This window comes from Oryctolagus cuniculus, chromosome 3 (assembly GCF_964237555.1).
Source record: "Oryctolagus cuniculus chromosome 3, mOryCun1.1, whole genome shotgun sequence".
NCBI lineage: Eukaryota > Metazoa > Chordata > Mammalia > Lagomorpha > Leporidae > Oryctolagus > Oryctolagus cuniculus.
The window spans coordinates 104,471,610-104,489,329 of NC_091434.1; the positions used below are offsets into that span (position 1 = coordinate 104,471,610).

The 17,720-nt window shown below is 36.0% G+C and overlaps 1 protein-coding gene across 1 annotated transcript in view; it reads right to left on the bottom strand.

Moving 5' to 3' along the window:
- Positions 1 to 17,720, bottom strand: part of SPOPL (speckle type BTB/POZ protein like) — a 65,309-nt gene that overhangs the window by 10,746 nt on the left and 36,843 nt on the right. The window contains exons 2-8 of the mRNA XM_008258526.4: positions 16,852 to 16,987; positions 16,542 to 16,663; positions 16,131 to 16,282; positions 14,354 to 14,481; positions 3,078 to 3,255; positions 2,942 to 2,997; positions 656 to 778 (exon numbers count right to left, since the gene is read on the bottom strand). Coding sequence (XP_008256748.1) covers positions 656 to 778; positions 2,942 to 2,997; positions 3,078 to 3,255; positions 14,354 to 14,481; positions 16,131 to 16,282; positions 16,542 to 16,663; positions 16,852 to 16,929 — 837 coding nt within the window. The 5' untranslated portion in view covers positions 16,930 to 16,987. The remainder of the gene's footprint in view (positions 1 to 655; positions 779 to 2,941; positions 2,998 to 3,077; positions 3,256 to 14,353; positions 14,482 to 16,130; positions 16,283 to 16,541; positions 16,664 to 16,851; positions 16,988 to 17,720) is intronic.

Below are 17,720 nucleotides of genomic sequence, written 5' to 3' on the forward strand. Positions count from 1 at the left end.
CCGCCGCGGCCGGCGCGCTGCGGCCGGCGCACCGCGCTGATCCGATGGCAGGAGCCAGGAGCCAGGTGCTTTTCCTGGTCTCCCATGGGGTGCAGGGCCCAAGCACCTGGGCCATCACACATGTGCTTTAAATACCAAAATCTGCTTTTAGGAATGAGAACTACTGACTTTCTGAGAATTGTTAATGTTTGTGCAGTTTCCCTACTTACAAAGTATTATGAGACTGTTAGCATTGTTTTCCTTTCTATGCTTAAATAGTAACAATTAAATCTATGAATACAGAGAATATAACATGCTTTTGTCATTTTTTAAAAACAAAGATCCTGCATGCATTACAGCTTAAGTCTAAGAATATCTGAAAAATGCAATAATTTTGATATTGTGTTTGTTCTTATAAAAGGGAATATACACTTAAAACTATTGTTTTTATAGTTTAATCTCCTTTGGAAAAAAATCAGCTTTTTCATGATTCAAGATATTTTTACATCTTGTCGATTTTTAAAGTCTTATGCTGTTTCATAAAATTCTCAAGAGCATCTACAAATAATATAATATTATATTTAAAGTTATTTGAAATTTTCATTTGATGATAGCATTTTACATAAAATATCAAGCTTAAAGATATTTTTCAACTCTTTAAGCCCTTATTACTTACTTTGTCTGCAGCTGCCAACAAGTTGTCAGCCATTTTATCAAGATTTGGTGCTTTTCCCGTGTAAACAAATCTCATCATTTCTTTAAAAACCTCAGGGTCTAAATCATTTATTTCTACTCGATTCTGATATTGAAAACAACAGACAAAAGAATACACATAAACAAATGAACCCACAAAAAATCCCTATTAATATTAAGAGTACCAAATCTTCACTGAAGTATTTTACAACTCAAAAACACATATACAACACGTATTTCTAAACTCTACTTAAAAACTGAGGTAAGTAGTTTTCAGTAAGCTATTCAAGCAAAGTGAAGTAGGACATAAGAGGAAAAACATACATCACGTAAGAAGTAAGGACCACGATGAACTGGAGAGCCCATACCCTGACACTTGCTCAGACCGAGATAAGAACAACTATGTGGGAATAAAAGCCCCAATCTCTAGTAAAAAGGGTTTACACAAACAAGCTGTAAGCCAATATGCCGTTGTTCAGTTTCTGACCTCTAACTTAGGATAGCTGGCTATTAACTTTCTGTCAAATTCACAGGTCCTGAGAATGCCTAAGATTTGACAGTTCTGGTCCCAAAATAAAGGAAAAGAAGACCAAGTATTTAAGACAACAGAACTCACTCTCTCAGGGCTCTCCATTTTGCAAAAATAGCATATCCTATTATCAACTGGCATTTCTGTGCTTACTTGAGACATACTCAAGTCCAGAAAGGGCTAGTTGCTTTTTCTTTTTGTTAAAGATTTATTTATTTATGTGAAAGTCAGAGTTACACAGAGAGAGAAGGAGAGGCAGAGAGAGAGAGAGAGAGAGAGAGAGCGAGCCTTCTATCTGATGGTTCACTCCCCAGTTGGCCACAATCACCAGAGCTGCACCAATCCGAAGCCAGGAGCCAGGAGCTTCTTCCAGGTCTCCCACACGGATGCAGGGGCCCAGGGAGTTAGACCATCTTCTACTGCTTTTCCAGGTCATAGCAGAGAGCTGGATTGGAAGTGGAGCAGCCGGGACTGTAACAGCACCCACATGGGGTGCTGGCACTGCAGGAGGTGGCTTTACCCACTGCGCCACAGTGCCAGCCCCAGATAGTTGCTTTTAAATTTCTAAATCTTTGTTTCCTGTTTCTCTCCTGAAATCAATAAATCTAAATAACTAACATTGGGGCTGGTGTTGTGACATAGTGGGTTAAGCTATCACCTGCAATGCCAGCTGGTTGGAGGACTTGCGCTCCACTGCCCATCTAGCTCCCTGTGAATGTGCCTGGGAAAGCAGCAGAGGATGGCCCAAGTCCTTGGATCCCTTCATCGATGTAGGAGACCTGGAAGAAGCTCCTGGCTCCTAGCTTTGGCCTAGCCCAGCCCTGGCTGTTAGAATCATTTGGGGAGTGAACCAGAGGATGGAAGATTTCTCTCTCTCAGTTAACTCTACCTTTCAAATAAATAAAAATTGATCTTTAAAATAAATAAATAAAGATCTAACATTAAGTAATATCAAACTTTTCTGACCCATTGCTGCCAGTAACACCTGACATCACTGATGTCTCCTCACTTGTAAACAACTAGAAGGCTGATCATAGTACTTCCTTCGATCTTCTATCAGAGGAAAGAAAAGTTATTTTATTTCAGCCTCTAGTTCTGCAGAAAGAATAAAGTGAGCTAAAAATAAATTCTGGAGCTGTCCAAATGGAGTTGTAAAGACACATATTATGCAACCAGCAAAGAATCAATCTCCAATCTCTAATATAACCACATTTTAAGATGACAGGTGGGAAAAAAAAAAAAAAACAAACTGAGGAAGTCAAACAGGTAATATCTTGATTAGAGTCAGTAGTGTAATAATATTGACATAATCTATATCCTTTACATTAAATATATCCTAAATATCCTCTCAATTGGTGACAAACTTTTCTTATCACTAGAAAGCAAATTTCAAAATCAATCCCTGAGTACAGAAAGGGGGAACAGATGCAAGGTCTTCATTCTTCCCCATCTTTCTAATTTATTTAAAAATTCCTCTTACTTATCATAGTATAAGAACACACAAATTATTTTTATTTTACATTTTTATTTATTTATTTGAGAGGCAGAGAGACACAGAGAGCTCCTATCTGCTACTTCACTCCTCAAATGCTCACAATAGCTCGGACTGGCAAGGGGATGTAGCCAGGAGTCACAAACTCAACCCACATCTCCCAGGTAGGTGAGAGGAAACCAATGTACTGTTAAAATACATATTCCACTTTTTTATATTTCAAAAAAATATTAGCATTTAAGCCATACCTTTTTGCTTTCTTCCATTTCATGTTCAAACATTGCATTGAAAACTGGGGATCGGGCTGTAACAAGATTAAGCATCATTGTTTACTGCACAGATCTATTTAAAAAACATATTACAATATCCAAAAGTAGAAAGTACCTGCAAGTACAGATTTATGAGCTTTAAATTCTTGTCCTCTCACAAAAAAACTGCAATCTGTAAATCTTGTGTTTTCCCAGAGATCACCTAAATCTTCTGCTAGTCGACATTCAGGCACCTTCAAGGTATTTGTATTAGTATGTCCTGATATGTTTACTGAGTCCTGGACCACACTCACCTAATGAAAAGAGAGATAACAAGAAAAACATTTTCACAAATTAGTAACAATAACTAACTACTAAGCCTGTACTTACATATTTTATCCTTAAAATCGTTTGGATAAATCAGTGTATTCCTGGTCAAAAATCCTAATACCAGGGAATTAAATTTAGGAATTTAAAAAACAGAAACAAACCAGAATTTTTAAACAGTGGCAGCTTATTCAAATAAATGGCTCACTGATTAGCTGAAATGTTTGATTATTAAAGTTACTACAAAAATTATTTCTCAATGGAAAAGCCAAAACGTGTCAAACAAGGAGAATTTATTTCTATGAAGTGGAGGAAGAAATTTTTTATCCTTTCATTTACACTTCAGACCTAATAACAATTAAATTTACTATACTTAAAATTCACAGTTCAAGGCTTATAATGACTTTTAGAGCATAAAAAAGATAATGAAATTATGATATGCAAATGGAAAGTCAAATTTTTATTCATTTGAAAAGCAGATGGATGTGCACGCATGTGTGGAAACACACACACACACACACACAAACACACACACGATGGCAGGACAGAGAGATTTTCCATTTGCTGGTTTATTCCCCAATGCCTATAATAGCTGGTCATGGGTCAGGTGGAAGCTAGAAACTGGGAACTCAAGTACTTAAACCATCTTCTGCCAACTCCCAAGGCACCCTTTAGCAGGAAGCTAAAACTGGAAGCAGAGCTCGGACTTAAACACAGGCACTCCAATATATGACTTGGGTTATCAAGTGGTATCTTAACTGCTGGGCCAAAGGCCAAATGGGAAGTTTTTAAAGTGTTATTTCTACTGGTTTCCACTCTAGTAAAACTGATTTGAAACAATAAAAGTTGGTACGACTACACTGTTGTTTTTGTGTAGATTCTAAGATTCTAATATAACAAGTATTAAATTATGTTCCTATAAGGATGAATATCTACTGAAAAAAACCCTAAACACTACTGACTAAGTCTTCCACATCACCCTTAAGAAAAGATACTCTATTACTGGAAACTTCACATTATATTTAATTATTAAATACTTCCTCAACTAGTAAAGAAAACATTTTGGATTTAATGAAACATTTTTTTAAATAAAAAATGCTATATTAGTAATCTTTTTTTTGAAGATTTATTTTATTTATGTGAGAGTTACAGAGAGAGACAGAAACAGAGAGAGGTCTTCCATCTGCTGGTTCACTCCCCAAGTAGCCACAACGGATGGAGCTGAACCAATCTGAAGCAAGGAGCTTCTGACAGGCCTCTCTCATGGGTGCAGGGGCCCAAGGACTTGGAAAATCTTCTGCTGCTCTCCCAAGTGCATTAGTAGGGACCTGGATGAGAAGCAGAGCAGTGGGGACTCAAACTGGCACTCAAAAGGGATGCTGGCACTGTGGCCTAGGGCTTTAACCTGCTATGCCACAGTTCTGGCCCCAGTAATTTATTGTTTTTGAGCACTAATTTTGAGGTCATTTGTTACATAACAATAGATAGCGGCAATTATTAAAAAAAAATAAGGCTTTCATTAAATAAGGGTATAAATAAGAACAGCCATAAATAAACGATATAGGAAATTTTAATTAGAAATGGATGTACTGGACTAAACTGCCAACATACTAACACATGCAGTATAACAATAGTACAATGTAAATATTTCAAGTATTAAGTCTCAGAAGTCCCTATTCATCCAGATATACAACCATGAATCCCACATGAATGAGTGAACATTTCCAGTGAAAAACTAGAAAACCTTTAAGTTTCAGAGAATATTTTTATAAATCACTTTTTTTTTCTCATCCACACCTCTTGGAATCATGTGTCATAAAATTACATAATCTACTCAGCTTGTTTTAAAGAGATTTCAAAGTGAGTACAAGACAAGGTAAATAAACGGTCCTTAGTCACACTGCTATTAGTATCAGAGGAAGACTACAACTAAACTCCACATTTCTTTTTCCAAACAACTCCTTGTAGTACACACTACTTGTTTTTAAAAATAATACTAATTTTTCTTTTTTTTTATTTGACAGGTAGAGTTACAGAGACAGAGACAGAGAGAGAGAGAGAGAGAGAGAGAGAGAGAGAAAGGTCTTCCTTCTGTTGGTTCATTCCCCAAATGGCCGCTACAGCCTGCGTGCTACACCAATCTGAAGCCAGGAGCCAGGTGCTTCTTCCTGGTCTCCCATGTGGTGCAGGGCCCAAGGACCTGGGCCATACTCCAATGCACTCCCGGGCCACAGCAGAGAGCTGGACTGGAAGAGGAGCAATTGGGACTAGAACCAGCGCCAATATGGGATGCTGCGCCACAGGCGGAGGATTAACCAAGTGAGCCACGGCACTGGTACCCAAAAATAATACTAATTTGACAGAGAGAGAGAGAAAATTCCCATCTGCTGATTCACTCCTTGAATGCCTCCAATGGCTAGAGGTGGGCCAGGACCAAAGTTGGAGTTGGGACCATGATCCAGGTCTCTCACATAGCTGAGAGAAACACAATTCTTTAAGCCATTACTGCTGCCTCCCAGGGTCAGCAGTAGCAGGAAGTTGGAGTCATGAGATGGAGCCAGGAATAAAGCTCAGGTACTTTGATGTGGGCTATGAGCATCTTAACTGCTAGACTAAACACCTACTCTCACAGTTTTTTAAACTTCTATTTAATAAATATAAATTTCCAAAGTACAACTTGTGAATTATAGTGGCTTCCCCACCCATAACCTCCCTCCCACCCGCAACCATCCCATCTCCCGATCCCTCTCCCATCCCATTCTTCATCACCATTCATTTTCAATTATCTTTATATACAGAAGATCAATTTTTGTATGTACTAAGTAAAGATTTCAACAGACTGCACCCACAAAGACACACAAAGTATACAGTTCTGTTTGGGTAGTAGTTTTACCATTAATTTGCATAGTACAACACATTAAGAACAGAGGTTCTACATGGGGAGCAGGTGAACAGTGACTCCCGTTATTGATTTAACAATTGACACTCTTATTTATGACGTCAGTAATCACCCGAGGCTCTTCTCATGAGCTGCCAAGGCTATGGAAGCCTCTTGAGTTCACCAACTCCAATCTTGTTTAGACCAAGCCATGGTCAAATGGAAGTTCTCTCCTCCCTTCAGAGACAGGTACCTCCTTCTTTGGTGGCCCGTTCTTCCCACTGGGATCTCACAGAGATCTTTCATTTAGTAGCTGGTTTTTTTTTTTTTTTTTTTTTTTGCCATAGTGTCTTGGCTTTACATGCCTGTGAAACTCTAATGGGCTTTTTAGCCAGATCCAAATGCCTTAAGGGCTGATTCTGAGGCTGGAGTGCTGTTTAGGGCATTTGCCATTCTATGAGTCTGCTGTGTATCCTGCTTCCCATGTAGGATCATTCTCTCCTTTTTAGTTCTATCAATTATTATTTGCAGACACTGATCTTATTTATGTAATCCCTTTGACACTTAATCCTATCTTTTTGATCAATTATGAACTTAAACTGATCAGTTTAACAAGTAAGATGGCATTGGTACATGCCACCTTGATGCGTTTGAATTGGAATCCCCTAGGCATGTTAACAGCTCTACCATTAGGAGTAAGTCTGAGTGAGCATGTGCCGAACTGTACATTTCCCTCACTTATTCCCACTCTAATATTTAAAAGTGATCACTTTTCAGTAAAATTTAAATGACTAAGAATAACTGTGTGTTAAAAAGTTCAACCAATGGTATTATGTAGAAAAAAAATACTAAAAGGAAAGAAATAGTAAGTAGTTCCTCAACATTCAGGACAAGGGCTGATCAAGACATTGTTTCTCATAGTGTCCATTTCACTTCAATAGGTTTCCTTTTAGGTGCTCAGTTAGTTGTCACCGATCAGGGAGAACATATATTTGTCCCTCTGGGACTGGCTTATTTCACTCAGCATGGTATTTTCCAGATTCCTCCATCTTGTTGCAAACGACTGGATTTTATTTTATTTTTTTACTGCTGTATAGTATTCTATAGAGTACATATCCCATAATTTCTTTATCCAGTCTACTGTTGATGGGCATTTGGGTTGGTTCCAGGTCTTAGCTATTATGAATTGAGCTGCAATAAACATTAAGGTGCAGACAGCTCTTTTATTTGCCAATTTAATTTACTTTGGGTAAATTCCAAGGAGTGGGATGGCTGGGTTGTACGGTAGAGTTATATTCAGATTTCTGAGGAATCTCCAGACTGACTTCCATAGTGGCTTAACCAATTTGCATTCCCACCAACAGTGGGTTAGTGTCCCTTTTTCCCCACATCCTCTCTAGCATCTGTTGTTGGCAGATTTCTGTATGTGAGCCATTCTGGGGTGAGGTGAAACCTCATTGTGGTTTTGATTTGCATTTACCTGATTGCTGGTGATCCTGAATATTTTTTCATGTGTCTGTTGGCCATTTGGATTTCCTCTTTTGAAAAATGTCTATTGAGGTCCTTGGCCCATCTCTTAAGTGGGTTGTTTGGTTTGTTTTTGTGGAGTTTCTTGATCTCTTTGTAGATTCTGGTTATTAAACCTTTATCTGTTGCATAGTTTGCAAATATTTTTTCCCATTCTGTTGGTTGCCTCTTCACTTTCCTTACTGTTTCTTTTGCAGTACAGAAACTTCTCAATTTGATGTAATCCCAATTGTTAATTCTGGCTTTGATTGCCTGTGCCTCCAGGGTCTTTTCCAAGAAGTCTTTGCCTGTGCCTATATATTGCAGAGTTTCTCCGAGTTCAGTAATAATTTGATGGTGTTGGGTCATAGGTTTAGATCTTTAATCCATGTTGATGGGATTTTCGTCTAAGGTGTAAGGTAGGGGTCTTGCTTCATGCTTCCGCATGTGGAAATCCAGTTTTCCCAGCACCATTTGTTGAATAGACTGTCCTTGCACTAGGAGTTGGTTTTAGCTCCTTGATCAAATATAAGTTGGCTATAGATGTTCGGATTGATTTCTGGTGTTTCTATTCTGCTCCATTGGTCTTTCCATCTGTTTCTGTACCAGTATCATGCTGTTTTGATTATAACTGCCCTGTAGTATGTCCTGAATTCTGGTATTGTGATGTTTCCAGCTTTGTTTCTGTTGCACAAGATTGCTTTAGCTATTCGAGTTTTCCTGTGCCTCCATATGAATTTCAGTATCATTTTTCCCAGATCTGAGAAGAACGGACATTTTGATGATATTGATTCTTCCAATCCATGAGCATGGAAGATTTTTCCATGTTTTTAGTATCCTCTTCTATTTCTTTCTATAAAATTTTGTAATTCTCACCATAGAGATTTTTGACATCCTTGGTTAAGTTTATTCCAATGTATTTGATTGTTTTTGTAGCTATTGTGAATGGGATTGATCTTAAAAGTTCTTTCTCAGCCATGGCATTGCCTGTGTATACAAAGGCTGTTGATTTTTGTGCACTGATTTTATATCCAGCTACTTTGCCAAACTCTTCTATGAGTTCCAATAGTCTCTTAGTAGAGTTCTTTGGATCCCCTAAATAAAGAATCATATCATCTGCAAAGATGGATAGTTTGACTTCTTCCTTCCCAATTTGTATCCCTTTAATTCTTTTTCTTGCCTAATGGCTCTGGCTAAAACTTCCAGAACTATATTGAATAGCAGTGATGAGAGTGCGCATCCCTGTCTTGTACCAGATCTCAGCGGAAATGCTTCCAACTTTTCCCCGTTCAACAGGATGGCTGGCCATGGGATTTTTATAAATTGTTTTGATTGAATTGAGCAATGTTCCTTCCATACCCAATCTGCTTAGAGTTTTCATCATGAAAGTGTGTTGTATTTTATCAAATGCTTTCTCTGCATCTATTTAGAGGATCATATGTTTTTTCTTCTGCAGTTTGTTACTGTGGTGTATCGCATTGATTGATTTGCGAACGTTGAACCATCCCTGCATACCATGGATAAATCCCCTTGGTCTGGGTGGATGATCTTTCTGATGTGTTGTTGCATTCTATTGGCCAGAATCTTATTGAGGATTTTTGCGTCTATGTTCATCAGGGAAATTCGTCTGTAATTCTCTTTCTCTACTGCATCTTTTTCAGGTTTAGGAATTAAGGTGATGCTGGCTTCATAGAATCTGGGAGAATTCCCTCTTTTTCAATTGTTCTGAATAGTTTGAGAAGTATCAGAGTTAGTTCTTTAAATGTCTGGTAGAATTCAGCAGTGAATCCATCCAGTCCTGGGCTTTTCTTTGTTGGGAGGGTATTTATTACTGATTTAATTTCTGACTTGGTTATGGGTCAGTTTAGGTTTTTTATGTCTTCAGTGTTCAACCACAGTTCTTTTTTAATATTACTTAAAATTAGTGATTTTAGCTTAATACAGTCATAATGAGAAAATATTTATCACAATAATTTTGTGAGATGTTTTTCTAAGTATGGGAGCCAGGCTACTATACACAAAAATAGACCCACCAATAAAGGTTATTCTATTAAGTTTTTAAATCAAATAATTTCTAAAATTTTAGTAACTACAAAACAGGGAAAAATTTTCACTAAACCTTACCTGATTGCCTTGTTCCTCTACACGTTATGATACATAATTCAAAAATGTTGGTCAATATTCAGGTTTATTTAGGGATCAGTTTTGTAGCCCATACAGTATTTATTCCTTCATATCAAGCATTGTTCTTGAAATTTTTAGACAGAAGGAACTAGATCTTTACTTGCATAAAGTATGCAGAATTATGAAAATGATTAATTTAGGAAAGGATTTGTTTTTTTTGAGAGGTTCTGTTTATGTCTCTTAACTCAATACAATTGATATAAAATTTTGGCAAAAAACAGGTTATAGAGAAAATACAAGGATAAACAATTCAGAAATTATTTGATATAGAAACTGTTGATAGCATATTTCATTCTGCATACACAAGCAAAATTCAAACTTGTATTACTGACATTCTCATCTACATAGTATTATCACAGCAACCACAATTTTCTTTTTTTTAATTTTTTTGACAGGCAGAGTGGACAGTGAGAGAGAGAGACAGAGAGAGAAAGGTCTTCCTTTGCCGTTGGTTCACCCTCCAATGGCCGCCGCTGCAGCCGGCGCACCGTGCTGATCCGATGGCAGGAGCCAGGATCCAGGTGCTTTTCCTGGTCTCCCATGGGGTGCAGGGCCCAAGCACCTGGGCCATCCTCCACTGCACTCCCTGGCCATAGCAGAGAGCTGGCCTGGAAGAGGGGCAACCGGGACAGAATCCGGTGCCCCAACCGGGTCTAGAACCCGGTGTGCCGGCGCCGCAAGGTGGAGGATTAGCCTATTGAGCCACGGCGCTGGCTAAGCAACCACAAATTTTAAGAAACAGAACAAACATTTTATACTAGAAAGGGTATTCAAGGAACTACTTATAGAGCAGAATTTAATGATCCAATTAAAATTGATATACAATGAGTTCTGATTGTTTTCTTGATACCTATAATTAAAAAAATGATTAAAATTTAGTTTTCCTTATTATATACTCAAATATAGGTAATGAATACTTATACCTTTTACTAAATGGAACCTAAAATTAAAAAATTCAGGAAAAAGGCTGAAATTCTTTCAATTTATTTTTTCATACACACACACACACACCCACCCAAAAAAAAAAAAAAAAAAGGAAAATGCACAATACATAAAATTATCAAACATTAGAAGGCAAAACCTCAAACTTATTTTTAAGCCCTTTTCAAATTTGCTTTTGGCTCAATCTGATAATAAAATATAATTCAGACTGAAAATGATCACATTAGGGATCTAATAAACCCTGTGACTATCCTGAAAAGCTGAGTCTCCACTAGATGGAAAGTAATTGACTTCTAGCTCCACAATTTTCAAAAATATAAATCTTCCAAATTAATTCTGAAAGCTAGGAAGTTTCCAAATCTCTATGGTACTACAATCTTTCCTCACTTAACAACTACATACAACCCCTACACTGGTTCCAGAGTAAGAAAATTTTAATAGTCCAATTTCACATTGTCATCTATGAAAGTGGATCTTAAAGACTTTATGACTTTCAAATACAGGTGTCATTTTTAAATACAGTAATCACCTTTTCATTTTGCCAATAAGGATTTTTTAGAAAATAAAATCTAAATTCCATCTACTATAACACGTATTTCAAAACTGAAGGATTATCTCATATCTTAGCAAAGAAAAAGAGGATAGGAAAAAAAGACACATCCTCAACAATGAGTTATTTTAACTTAATGACAAAACACATTATATATATTTTATCTGTATATAAATATTTCTCTGTGTATAATGGAATGGCATGGGTCTGTATGTGTATACTATTAGAGTATTTATAGAGTATTTAAAAACTGTTGGATTTCAAAAGATAAACTGATCAAGCCAGTGTTCTAATTTTCCTATGTATTCCTCAATTCTTATTTTCTTCATCATTTGGGGAAAGAGGAGACAGAGCTCTTTACACTGCCAGAAATCACCATCTACCTCTGGTCACTTGAACTAGTGTTAGAACTTGCAAGATGAAGCTGTCTTGCACAAAATGGGTAGCATCCAACTGCCTTACCTGTCTACAGCACCACTTGCAGGGGAGGGAGAGGAGGCAGTTCTTTAGGTAGGGCAGTGCTTCCTCCTCTTCTGCAAGCAGTGCTGGAGATGCTGTAGAAGGAAGGGCATTGTGAGAGGGGTGGCAGAAATGATGGAGGGCATGAAGACTATTGATTAAAAATACTTTTTGCCCATCTATATTAAATATGGTGCCCAGGGTACAAATGCCTAAAAAGTTGGGTACTTCAAGATCCAAAAGTGGGCCGGCGCCGAAGCTCAACAGGCTAATCCTCCGCCTGCAGCGCCAGCACACTGGGTTCTAGTCCCAGTCGGGGCGCCAGATTCTGTCCCGGTTGCCCCTCTTCCAGGCCAGCTCTCTGCTGTGGCCAGGGAGTGCAGTGGAGGATGGCCCAAGTGCTTGGGCCCTGCATCCGCATGGGAGACCAGGAGAAGCACCTGGCTCCTGGCTTCAGATCAGCGCAGTGCGCCAGCCTTGACGGCCATTGGAGGGTGAACCAACAGTAAAGTAAGACCTTTCTCTCTGTCTCTCTCTCTCACTGTCCACTCTGCCTGTCAAAAAAAAAAAAAAAGTCCCAAAAGTGGATCTGATCAACGCCAACATAAAAATGTAAGTGATGGTGGATTCTATTTCTTAAGGGGTCACTAGTATGTGCAATCTAGTATATAGATACCAAGCACACTTCAAAAATTTCAAAAATACATCTAAAAATGATCTTAGACTTAATTTCAGCCTCAATTCTGAATTTCTTAATTGTCTAGGTTCCAGTATAATACATTATCAAAATATTTGAACACTGTTTTAATTTTGTACACTGTTTCAATTTTGAAAAATATTTTCTAAAAAGATGCATTCATAAAGACTATAACTGTAGTCAATTTAAAAATTGGGTTAACCTTTAAATTCTAATTTAAATATCCTTTAAATTCTAAATTAATACCTTTTAAAATTAACAAGTTAAAATTTAATAGACTGTTAAAATTCTGGAAGACTCTACATTAAGAGTGCCAAAAATTTTAAGTAGTTTAAATTGTATTTATTTAGACTAATATTTGAACTATCTGCCTATATATGTTTTAGTTTTTGTTCTCCCAAATTAATGATAAGATCTGTTCCAGGGACTTCTAGTTCATGCTTTATTAGTCAAATAATTATATTTATAACAGATTTGTAACACAGTTCATCTAACTTTTCTAACTAAAAATAAGATGTACTACATGGTCTCTTGGGCTATATATCAATTATTCTTCTAACACAATATAATGATTTACAATTAGTCTATAATCCTGCCATGAATTTTTTTTTTACATATTTACTATACAGAGATTAAAACTAACTCAGCAGTTAAGGAAGTTATCATTCTTTTACTATACTCTTCAGTCTACAATAATCTGTCAAAATATATTTCATGTTGTGCTTATAACATTTTAATGGACTTTATTATGAAAATTCTCAACTACCTTGAACATTTAAGATTTTTAATAATGTATATATGCTTTGTAAGCTGTACCAGTAATATTATATACTCCTTCATGTCATGCCAAGGATGAACCTCGAAAGTTCGTCAAGCTAAAGTTCCTAATGACAAAATTACAGGAACAAATTCAAATCTCAAATTAGGACAAATCATAGTGTAAATTATTGGCAGGAGCAGTAACTTCAAAATATGACATTTGATGTATATAAATTTAGCATATAAATTTGTCAACAGACATATATCTTAAAAAGTGTTGATCTATTATTTATAATGCCAACACCCATTAGATAATCCAATTGTTTACATAATCTTCCCAATCTTTTTCAGGTACTTTTGAGCTCAAACTGGTAAACTTCCAGTAATAATATTCAGTATGATCAACCTGAAAATATAAAAGTATACTGTGGGGCTGGCGCTGTTGCGCAGCAGGTTAATCCTCTGCTTGGGACACCAGCATCCAATTGGGACACCAATTCGAGTCCCAGGTGCTCCTCCTCTGATCCAGCTCTCTGCTATGGCCTGGGAAAGCAGTAGAAGATGGCCCTAGTGCTTTGGCCCCTGCCACCCACGTGGAAGACCTGGAAGAAGCTCCTGGCTCCTGGCTTCGGATCAGCACACCTCCGACCATTGTGGCCATTTGGGAAGTGAACCAGTGGATGGAAGACCTTTCTCTGTCTCTCCCTCTCACTGTCTATAACTCTACCTCTCAAATAAATAAATTTAAAAAAAAAAAAAAGTATGTTGACTATCTATGTCACAGTTATGGAGAAGCAAGAAGATATTTAGAAATGTTCATACAATGATGTGCACATCTTCAATCTTTTCAAGAGGAGTAAGGATTTAATATGTAGCAGTGTAACTGTACATCCAATTTATGAGTAAAAATATGACAAAGCTTTTTCTGACCAGGACACTATATTGATTTTTCAGACAATCTAGTCAGCTTTTTCAAATATTTACCCATGAAACCCTAACATTTATACCAATTACATAATTTTTAAAGTATGTATAATATTAATCCAGTTTATACTTTTGTCATATCACTAAATAAAATCATGATGTTCCTTATAGTAAAAATGTACCCACCTCACAAAATAATGTAAGCTTGTCATCTGGTAAAAGACCATTGGCTTCATCAAGCAAAAAATCCCTTCTAATGAATTTTTTAAAACCCCAGTCCTTCCCTTGCACAAATCGGTATGCTCTTTGGCTTTCTGGTAGAAAACAGAAAAGAAGCTTAAATAAAACAAGTATTTAAGAGACATGTTTCTTAATGATAGCAGTTATATGAAATATGCAGAAATTGGCCTTTATATCTCTCAAATATTATAGATATGTGTGTTCATAAATAAAATGTCCTAAGAGTTAAGTCAGGTAGAACTGCCCCACATCACTACTCAAATTTTGACCATCATCAATAAGCTCAATTTAAGACTTCTGAGTATTTAAGTAGAAAAGCCAGATCAAATCCCATGGAGATGGAAGAGGTGTTTTTTTTGTTTGTTTGTTCGTTTTTGTTTTTTTTTTTTTTTTAAATCTAGACCCTAAAAGGCTCTGAATTGCTTCAAAATATGTTGGCATAAACAATACTACTCCATCTAATATCAGAACCTGGCTGCAAATATATTTCTCATTTCCTGCTTCTCCCTTTAAAAATAGACACCTAAATCATCAAGGCATCTTTTAAGATCTTTCCTGGGATACTCCTTGCACTAATTTTAAGTTTTACTGAATTACAGAAAAATCCATTAACTGGTGAAAAGGCTAAAGAAATAGTCCTGCTTTAGAAATAGTCACCCTGTCCCTAGAACAACTTTCATTAAGAATCTAGAAGACTCAGTATAATTCTTAAAAGATTTAATAAGTAAATAAGACTTTTAAAAAAGTTCATAGAAAATGCATATTATGAAAAAACTATACATGGATTCCAAAATTTTTGCATCAAAGTACAATTTTTTTGCCATGAACTTGTTTAAGTATCCTTGTATCACAAAGAAATATTTCAAATTCCTCAAGTAATACATAACTGTATACTAGGAAATAAATATGATCCACTAAAGAAATTATTCATCTATTATACAAAGAACAAACTGGACGTAGACAATCAGTAATAAATCTAAATGAAATACTCAGCTATCTTAAATGACAGACAATATGAAAATATATATTACTTTGGTAATAAAACATACTACTAAAATGTGTGGAGATTTTTTTTTGTAATAAAACTACTTGATTCTGGGACTTACATCAGAAAATATTTGAAATTTAACATGGCAGCTTATAAGGTAGTTTCTTGCATACTGCACATTTCTTTTATGAAGCTTGAGGCTACAGCATTTCAGCTGGCTAAAATACATAAATCTTGGGCTGAATTTAATAGGCTCTGACACTAAGAAAAACTGACTGACTTTCAGTAAGTGTTCAGTCCATTTCTTAAGAAGTTTTAGTGACAGTTTCAAGGCATTCCATCTCATTCATACTGTTCTTCAGATTTTATGACAAAAATGGCAAGGAAGAAGAAATATTTTTAAATTCCTATTGTGCATGGCCAGGCATCAATGAGGAACCCTGTACTATTTTTCTAAGTGACAAGGGAATGTCATTTCAGAACACAAAGAAGTTAAATTTTAATATTCCTCTCATCCAGTTTTATATGTCATGACATTTAGGACTTCATAAAACAACTATAGCTCTACATTGAAATTAAAAAACTAAACAATGGTCAAATTCAAAGTTTTAGGTTAAGCTACAACTTAACTTAGATTTTAGTGGGAAAAAATGCCAAATTTTTCTAGGTAAAGGTGCAGAAGTCACAGTATGCAGTTACACAGAGACTTCTTCACTCAGTTTGCAAATCACTTACCCATTGCTTTTGTTTCTTCCCTTTTAGCGTTCAGAAGGGAAAATTTGAATTTTGCTCGAACTTCACTTTTGGGGCAGCTGACTAAAAGCAAATATAAGGACAAGTAGTCTTTACTTTCATCATCTAATCCCTTTGGGTTTACCCTCAGGCACCTAAAATAAAACAATAGGCTCACTTGGAGGAATATAATACTTGAAACATGCAAAAAAAAGAGGCAATACTGAAATCACGTCAATTATCATCACCAATAGTACTCCTGCCAACCTCCCCACAGTTCTTTACAGTTCTCCATAATACTAGGAATTTATTACCAATCTACTAAAAATTATACTAATACTCTTTCAGGAACAATAACAACAAAACCATAAACAGATGATGATCACATCAAAAACAAAAAACCAAAAATCTTACCATTTCATTTTGTCATTTGGGCCAGATGAAAATGTTGAACTTTTTAACACTTCACCCATTTCTTCTCGACAAAAACTGAAGTTATTAATGGTCCACATGTAGGAAAATTTTACTACTTTAACCTAAGAGATTCAGAAGACCACTATTATAATAACGATGATTCTTATGCTTTTAAGTTGTCACATTATTCAACATCCTATAATCTACTTTTTTTACCCTAATAACTATATTCAAAGTGTTTCTCAATAATATTCTCAAACTAATATAAAATTTAAGTGACATATAGTAAGAAAAGATTAACAGCGTATACCTGTGTATAACACCAGCTTTCTGCTATAGGACCAGTAGACATATCTCCAGGTAAAGGTGGGGTAGGTTCCCGAGACATTGCCACTTTATTATAGTCTTAGGATTTAAATAGTATCTCACACAGATGAGTACTGTACCTAAAAAGAAAAGAAGCAATTTACAGATAAGTTCAACTGACTGATCCAGCAATTACAGAAATACCCATATTTAAAGGGTCACAAAGCAATCTTTGTCTTAGATTATGAAAAAATATATGAGGAGTTCAAATAATTTTAAAGAAATGAAATCATAAGCATTTGTAACTTATCAACCTGAAATCTAGGCAACTTTAATATTTATAGATAAGCCATTATTTTGTCAAAGTGTATTTTCCAATATATCAATCAAAAAATAAAATAAATAAGATCATTCATGAAAGCTTAGTATCAATTAATATCTGATTCACCTTCCTTTATCTTTTCAACAATCACATTCATGAAAGCCACAGAGTTGCAAAATTAGAACTACAAACACTGGTCTTTCATACATCAGATCCCATAAGTTTTCATCAAGTAAAAAACAGAATAGAATATAATAGGCAATACTCTCTAAGAACTACCTAGATTTCCACAAAAGTCTAAATCTATCTCAAATGAATTACCTGGTAAGACTTTACCCTTATCACAGTGCTTCCTATGGAGATGTATCACATAAAATTCCTATCCAGTTATCTGCTTTTGTAATATTTCCATCTAGATGCATCATTAACCCATAGTATGGTCAAGGTATTAGTGACTAGATGATACTGTCTTGCAACTTGGAAAATTAATGGAAGAAAGAATGACACTGGCAGAGTACTTTGCAGGAGCAAAGGGATTTCAAGACTACATT